The sequence below is a fragment of the Petaurus breviceps genome, unplaced genomic scaffold (assembly GCF_028583685.1).
Source record: "Petaurus breviceps papuanus isolate PSGF00001 unplaced genomic scaffold, PetGlider_PUasm1.0 186, whole genome shotgun sequence".
Taxonomy (NCBI): domain Eukaryota; kingdom Metazoa; phylum Chordata; class Mammalia; order Diprotodontia; family Petauridae; genus Petaurus; species Petaurus breviceps.
The window spans coordinates 646,053-654,313 of NW_027185798.1; the positions used below are offsets into that span (position 1 = coordinate 646,053).

Below are 8,261 nucleotides of genomic sequence, written 5' to 3' on the forward strand. Positions count from 1 at the left end.
CCCCATATACACACACTCACACCCATCCCATACTCACACCCCCATATGCACACACTCACACACATACCCATACAAACACACACATATTCACACACACCCCATATAGATACCCTCATACATACCCATACACACATATCCCCATACAAACACACACACTCACATTCACACTCACAAGAACCCATACGTACTCCCTATGCACATATAGCACACACACACACACACACACACACACACACATGCTGCCTGAGCACCCAGACTGTTTTGCATTTTATCTTTTTTTTATCACTGATGCTCAGCGTTTGCTGGAGTAGTTCTGGGCCTCTGATTTCTTCAGTATAAGCCCCTCTCCCTGCACCAAGGGGCACCTTCTCTGGAATTTAGAAAGTTGCCAGTTGCCCCAGCCTGGCCGGGAGCCTTGAGCCTTATCTGTCTGAACCCTGCTCACCCATTATAGGTCCCGCCCTGCAGGAGCTTTTACAGACTTTTAAAAAATCATGTGTTATTTTTTCCCCTAATTACATGTAAAAACAGTGTTTAACATTATATATTTTTTTAAGTTTTGAGCTCCAAACACTCACAGGCATTTTTGTCTCCACAGAGAGTCTGGGTCTCACCAGGATTCAACCTCAAGTTTCTGGTGACAGGCTTGGGTGGGGTGGTAGAGAACTGGCCCTTGAGCCTCTGACCTCTGCCCTCTGCCCCATGCTGGCTGAGTCATCCTGGGCAATTCACTTCATCTGTCAGTGCCCCCAGCTGCCAAGCTGCTGCTGAGACAAAACGGTGCCGGGAATTTGTTAATGATAACAGGACCTCTCCCCCTACGTCAGTGCCAACAGTAATAATACCAGTTAACACTTGTACAGGACTTTATATTTCACAAGGAGCTTCACATATATCTCATTGTATCCTCACAAGAAACCTGAGAGATAAGTGCTGTTATCATTCCATTTTATAGGTGGGGAAACTGAGGCAGACAGAGGTTAAGAGACTTGCCTAAGGTCACACAGCTAGTAAAAGTCTGAGGCAGGATTCAAACTCAGGTCTTCCTGACTCCAAGTCCAGCCCTCTCATCCTATGCCTCAGGTCCCAGGTTCAGATCCTGCTTACCTCCACCTACAACCAAGAATCCTTTGACCCAGGCTCTCAGGGAATCCTGACCTTTCCCCTCCCTCTCATTTGGCCCCAGGTGTTCCTATACCTACTTCCTCGACTCCTCAAGATGCACATGAGACCCTTGGGCCCCCTGGCCCCCAGACGCCTTACCAGATACCTCCAGAATGGCTCTTCTGGGGGGGCAGAGTTTGCTGGAGAGGAGGCTGCCCCATGGATGCCATGCACTGAGCTTGTGTTCCAGCAGCGATGGCAGAGGGATGGGCTGGTGAAGGCTGCCCTGGAGAAGATAGGTGAGGGCCACAGGGAGGCCACAGGGGGAGGTCCTGGGGGTGTCCTGGGCCCATGAGGCAGGGCTACTTGTCCAAGATGTGGCTTAGGGTTAGTGAAGATCCTGTATTGGGCAGAGGGGAGGGGACTGGCCGAACTTTTCTTCTCTCCTTGCCTTCCTCGTCAGGGAATGGTCTAGAGTCTGGGCACAGTCAGGAATTCTATGCCAGCCTAAAGCAGGCAGCCCCCGCCATCCAAGCTTGTGTGGATGCCTGCAACCACATTGCCTGGACCAGGAGACAACAGAGACGCCTGGACCATGTAAGTGGGGAAAGGGGAGGCCAGGGCCGCAAGGGAGGGGTGGGAAGGGGAGGCTGAGGATGGAGGTCAAGATGAAGCACGCTTAGGCCTTCTCCCCACTACTCCAAACTGATTTCTATCAGCCACAATCATTCATTAAGCATCTTCTCCATGCCAGGCACTGCTGTGCTGACCACAGGGGACACAAACAGTACAGTTCCTGCCCTTGGGGAGCTTACAGTCTTGCCTTGCATTCATTTACTTTTTATGCATTTTGTATTTATTTACTGTGTGACCTTGGGCAAGTCACTCTCTGAGCCTCAGTTTCCCCATCTGTAAAACGAAGGGGTTGGCCTAGCTGGCCTCTGGAGGCCCCCTAGCTCTGGGTCAATCTTTCGGTAACTATTGTTCCTCTACAACAAAATGTAACCTCCCGGAGGGCAGTTACTGTGATAGTGAGCCAGAACCAGACCATCATTCAAATCCTGCCTCTGCTGCTTCCTGGCGGTAACAGCCTGGTCTCTGTGGAACCACTTCTCCAGTGCCTGGGCAGTTCAGTGGCACAGAAGATGCCAGTCTGAGCTGGCAGAGTTTCCTCACGTGGATATTCCCTGTACCAGTGGAATCACAGGGCAGGTTATTAGCCCCAGTGGCTGGCAGTTAGAAGGCACTTTATAAATGCTTTTTGAATGAATGGGACAGCTGGGTGGCACAGGGGCTAGAGTGCAAGGCCAAAGTGAGGAAGACTAATCTTCCCTAGTTCAAATCTAGCCTCAGACACTCACAAGCTGTGTGACCCTGGGCAAGTCACTTTACCCTGTTTACCTCAGTTTCCTCATTTGTAAAATGAGCTAGGCAAAGTAAATGGCAAACCACTCCAGCATCTTTGTCAAGAGAACCCCACATGGAGTCACCAAATGTCAGACTGAATGCACACATTGAATGGATGGATAAAAGTGTATTTGAGGAGTAGGGACGAGGTTGCTTGCCTGCCTATCCTGTGTTTGTCTCCAATGCCATAGGAGAATGAAGAATGGATGCTGGTGGGTCGTGTTCTGGACCGAGTCTGCTTTCTGGCCATGATTATGCTTTTCTTCTGTGGTACCATCGGCATCTTTGTCCTGGCCCACTACAACCAGGTCCCTGCTCTCCCTTTCCCAGGAGATCCCCGAACCTACCTGCCTTAGCTGTCCTGGGCAGTGGTGGGGGGTGGGCCAGCGATGACCCCCCTCTGCTGGGTCCCACCGTGTGGCATCAGGCTTGGGCACCTCTCATGGGAAGAAAGAAGGAAGACAGAAAGGAAGATATTTGTGTTTCCACAATGGACTTTTTCAGAGCTCTGTGATCTAGCTGTCATGAGGAAAAGCTGGGGGGAATAAAGGGGCAGACCTGGAACAGCTGGCTCATCTCTGGGAATGCAGATGAAGGGCCCAGGTGGGGCCTCCCAGAGCAGGGATGGGATTTCATTCCATCCAATTTAGCAAACATTTGTTGGTTAGTAGAGTATAAGCTTCCTGAGGGGGTGGGAAGGACCTTTGTCTTTGTGTGCTAACAGTTCCTGGAATATAGTAGGTGCACAATAAATGCATCCTGGACAAATGAAGACAAAAGTGGAAAATAATCCTTGTGTTTAATCGGTAGCTCAAGTAAGCATTTATTAAGCACCTAGTTATTGCCGTGGGGGTTCTCAGAGGGCATGCACTCTGTTAGGGCCTGGGGGCTACACACCTGAGTACAGTGGATAGAACTAGGTGTCCACACATTTGGACGAGGTCACAGGGAAGTTTCTTAACATCCATTTCACTCTAACGATTGATAGATTGAGGTGGGGGTATTGAAGCCCTTCCCTTACCAATGGAAATGATTCCCACAGACATTTTAAATGGCAGTTATGTTAAAACTTATTTCTTCTTTTTTTTTTTTAAGCAATTGGGGTTAAGTAACTGTAGTGGCAAGCACCCCAAGCGTCCTCAGGGTTTGCTGCCAATACAGGTTCTTGGATCTGCTTTGATAAAGGAAAGCAACTCAAAATGGGTTAACAAGCTTACTTTAATCAGTCAAACATGTATCGTTTACCTAGTTCAGGGGAAAGAGGTCAGCACCCCGAACTTCAAAGTATACAGGAAGAATTATCAAGACAGAAACAAATCAAGTAGACAGCTTTCCAAACTGTCCAGTCATTACATCCATACCAAATCAACATCTGGGTTTCAACATCTGGGTTTTTCAAAGCCGGTGGCCTCTGGACAACGGCTTCCCAGAATCCATATCAAATCACACAACACTTCTCAAAGTGAGCCCCAAAACAAAGCTACACATCAGGGCTTGTATAGCCTTCTCCTGGCTCAGAGAATGTAACAACCTTATTGACTCACTGGCCAATCAAGAAGTATCTACTGAAAAACAAGCCTCCCACCCCAGGCTCCAGGTGCACTTTAGCCTAGGGGCAGGGAAGATCTTTAAATTTACCATTCCCATTACAGTAACTTGCTCAAGGTTACACAGCCAGGTGTTTCTGGGTGGGTGCTAAGTGTCTGAGCCTGGATTTGATCCCCAGGTCATCCCGACACTGGGGCCAGTGCTCTTACTCGCTGTGCTACCTGGCCACCCCTTAAAACTTATTTCTACAGGCTAAGTGCCAGTAGAGGCAAGTACATTGAAAATAATGTGGTTTCTGCTGTCCTCAAGGGGTTTAGAATTTGGGAGGGGAGAAGAGATATGCACAAGAGCCTTGGTACCAAGCAAATGAGGAGCTGGGATTTTCTGGGTATGGGCAGAATCAGGGCTTTGCCCCAGGGCCCCAGCAGAGGAAGGAAGGTTTTTCCAAGCTGGCCACCCCCCCCACTATCATTTGGCACCACTGGGGTCCTCTCTTGGTCTTGCCTTGGGGAGGCATGACCACTTTGACTCCCTTGCCCAGCCCCATAGTCCTGCTGATGTGGGGCCCAAGGCAATGTGCCCATTGCCTCTGGGGGAAAGGAGAAAATTAATCTTCAGCTCTACCTGGGGGACTTGGGTTGGGCTCTGGAGGGAGGGAGCTGGCCCCTGTGGGGTAAAACACAGGCTCTGGAGTCTGACACCCTGAGTTCCCATCCTGCCTCAGGCACTCACTATTTGTGCCACCTCGACCACATTGTCTAACTCCTCATCTATGAAATGAGGGGGCTGGAATCTAAGGTTCTTTCAGATCTAGCTCTAGAATCCCATGATCCTTTGGTTCTCTGGGACCTAGTTTCCTATTAAAGGAAGGAGTCGGACAGGGTGAATCTTCAGTAACACAGAGAGGCAGAGTATCTGAATTCAAATGTCTGTGGGCCTCAGTTTCCTCATCAGTAAATCTCAGGGGTTGAACTAGACGGTCTCTGAGGGTCCTTCCAGCTCTCCATGATCCGGAGCAGGCTGTTGTGGAGGCCCATGACCTTCCTCCCATTCTCAGAAAGGAAGCCTGAGATCTTGGCCTCTCCCCCCAGGATCCTAGATCCTAAAGGCAGCCTCATTCCACGGAGTCCCCATGCTCCCCTCCATACCAGGCCTGGAGGAGGAAGGGGCATAGCCCTGGTTCCCCTCTCTCTGCTGATGGCATTTCTGGTCATCTGGCTACATCATCTGATTGTAGTTAGCAGATTAGACAGAAGGAGAGTAGGAGATGACCAGAAGACAGAAGGGAACCCAAGGCATCATTAGAAGGAGGCACTCAGTCCCCTTAGGTTTGGGCTGACTGTGTCTGCAGGTCAGAGGCCATACAAGAGTCTGGACAGGTAGGAGAAGCTTTGTCTCTGTGCCTCCCCTCCCCCATACCCCTAACCTCCCACAGTCCTCTCCAGGGAAGGCTGGCAGTTTGGTAGCTAATGGACACATGGCCTTTCCAGGAATGCTGTGGGCCAAGCTTCGGAGAATGAAATCAGGAGCCAGCGGAAATGCTCACAGTAAGTTAGGTTGAAGTCTCTGACAGATACCTGAGCCCCAGACCAAGAAGTTAGCTTAGGCAAGAGAGTGTTGGCTGCAAGGGCCCTGGGCCATGTCCTGACGGCAACTTGGCACCTAGAGCAGACTCCACTGAAGATAAATGCTTTCTAGCCATGACTCTGTGGAAGGGGACAGACAGGTGTCTGCTCTGAGAAATGGATCTCCCCTAGGACCGTTGTTGATCAGAAGGATGAGGCAACAGGAGCCACAGGGGATAGAGCGCTGGGCCTGAAGTTAAGAAAACTGAGTTCTAATCCAGCCTCAGACTTTAACTGTGTCATCCTGGGCAAGTCACTTAAATCTGTCTGCCTCAGTTTTTCCAGCTGTAAAATGACGATAATGGGCTCACCTACCTCCCTGGATCAAATGAGATAGTAACTATAAGGTGTTTTTCGTGGTGGTTGGGACAGAGTAAGAGCTGAACGTTACTGATTTCTATTGTTATTGTTATTGATCTATTGTTATATTCTAAAGCTATTTTTATAGGGAAATTTTTTACTATGACAAAGACATCATACAATTTTTATGATCTTGGTCTTTCCTTCTTGCCTTTGTACAAGGCTAGAAGAAAAACATTTGCAACTTTTACAACCTTGAATCAGACTCCAAGATTATCACCCACAGCATGACCTTTCCGACCAAATCCAGCAGCCAAAACTTCATCGTTTTCCTCAATAAAGTTGAAGCAGTCATCACTGGGAACAAAGGCAGTGAGTTTTTTTTGCCATTCTTAATCAGCTGAATCTCACACACTTCCTATGGCAGAATTGGGCTGCTTGGCTTCCCCACCAACTTTTTCCAAGACAATCCCTTTTGCAGGAGACGGTCCTTCAAATGGGTTGGCCTTCAAGGCAGTGCCCAAATGAGCTTCCTTGTATTGTTTGTCATGCCACTTTTGGTCTCTCCTGTGGCTGCAGAGCTTTCTAGCAGTACGAAGATCATGGCATTTACCCATGCTTCCACCGTTCAGGCCGAGGGAAAAGCTAAAAAGCTATCTTTAAAAGCCTTTTTATTAAACTGAAAATGTAAGCGAGAGAGAGGTGGAGGGAGGGAGAGGGAGAGAGAGAGGAGGGGGGAGGGAAATAGAGAGGAGAGGGAGAGAGGAAAGGAAGAAAGGAAGAAAGAAAGGAAGAAAGGAAGGAAGGAAGGAACGAAGAGAAAGAAAGAAAGAAAGAAAGAAAGAAAGAAAGAAAGAAAGAAAGAAAGAAAGAAAGAAAGAAAGAAAGAAAGAAAGAAAGAAAGAAAGAAAGAAAGAAAGAAAGAAAAAGAAAGAAAGAAAGAAACAAAGAAGGAAAGAAAGAAAGAAGGAAAGAAAGAAAGAAAGAAAGGAAGGAAGGAAGGAAGGAAGGAAGGAAGGAAGGAAGGAAGGAAGGAAGAAAGAAAGAAAGAAAGAAAAGAAAAATAGGAAGGAAGGAAGAAAGGAAGGAAGGGCAGAAAAAAGAGAGAGAAATAAAGAAAGAGGAAAGAAAGAGAGGAGGGAAAGAGAGAGAGAAACAGAGAGCACAAGCAATCACCTCATTACCAGGGGCTTTAGCTACAGCTGGAAGCAGAGAGAAGCATCTGGCCACGTGGAGGAAAGACTCTGATGTAGCACAGGCAGCAGCACGATGGTGCTCTCCCCAGGTCGTTGGGGCTTCCCAGCAGTGTCCACCTATCCATGTTGCCCCCAGCCTGTGCTCAGCCAGTCATCACTCATCTCTTCTGCTGGCCATCTCTTACCTAGTTTCCACTTTATTCTACTTTTCTGCTGCTGGTCTCTAAAGCCTCCAGTCACGGCCATCTTAGAAGCAATAACTCACCTCTAATATGAGTTTAGTCTCAAAAATTCTAACTATTTGTCAAGTATGATTCTACAATCCTTGTATGATTTTCCCACGGTACCCTGACTAGTTATTTAATTTATAGTTTCTCAGTTAAAAGTCTAAAAACAGCCACATGCAAACGAGTTGATGAACCACAATGTCCTGTAGTCATCATTAGCTCAGTTGGTGCTGTCCCCAAATATGTCGGCCATTAATATCATTATCATTATTATGACTATTTTACAGCCTCCTGGTTTTTTTTTTTTTTAACTGAGAGTATGGTAAGAAGAGAGAAAGAGCCCTATCATCAAGGGTTGCCGCTGGAAGCAGAGAGAAACACCTGCTTTTAAACAGGTCCATTTATCCTTCCAGTTTCTTAGACTCTCATCCTAGGTGCCATCCTCAACTTCTCACTATTTCTTACACCCCACATCCAATCTGTTGCCAAGGCCTGTCCATATCACCTTTGCAACATCCCTCCAATATATTCCCTTCTCTCCTCTGATACTGTCAGCACTCTGGTGCAGTATCGACTGTCCCCTCTGGTCTCCTGGCTGATCAGTAAAAGTGAACACACCTGTGCGGGCCCCTGAGCTACAGTTTTAAATGAATGCAAATCCTTACGCCCAACAGCCAAGTGAGTTGGGATCGCCCCCAAACATCACAGCCCAATAGGACCATAGATTTAGAGGTGGAAGGAGCCTTGGGGGTCATTCTTTCTCACTCCTTCATTTAACAGATGAGAAAACCCAGGCTCAGAAAAGTTGAGGGACTTGGCCAAAGCTCTGGAGGCTGGGATTCTGACTCAGGTCT

General features: G+C 48.0%; 1 protein-coding gene across 1 annotated transcript in view; it reads left to right on the forward strand.

Annotated features, from left to right (window-relative positions):
- CHRNG (cholinergic receptor nicotinic gamma subunit) overlaps positions 1–3,301 on the forward strand; it is an 11,224-nt gene extending 7,923 nt beyond the window's left edge. Inside the window, exons 6-8 of the mRNA XM_069089135.1 lie at positions 1,187–1,403; positions 1,568–1,701; positions 2,703–3,301. Of these exons, the coding sequence (XP_068945236.1) occupies positions 1,187–1,403; positions 1,568–1,701; positions 2,703–2,867 (516 nt within the window). The 3' untranslated portion in view covers positions 2,868–3,301. The remainder of the gene's footprint in view (positions 1–1,186; positions 1,404–1,567; positions 1,702–2,702) is intronic.
- Positions 3,302–8,261: the final 4,960 nt, after the last annotated feature.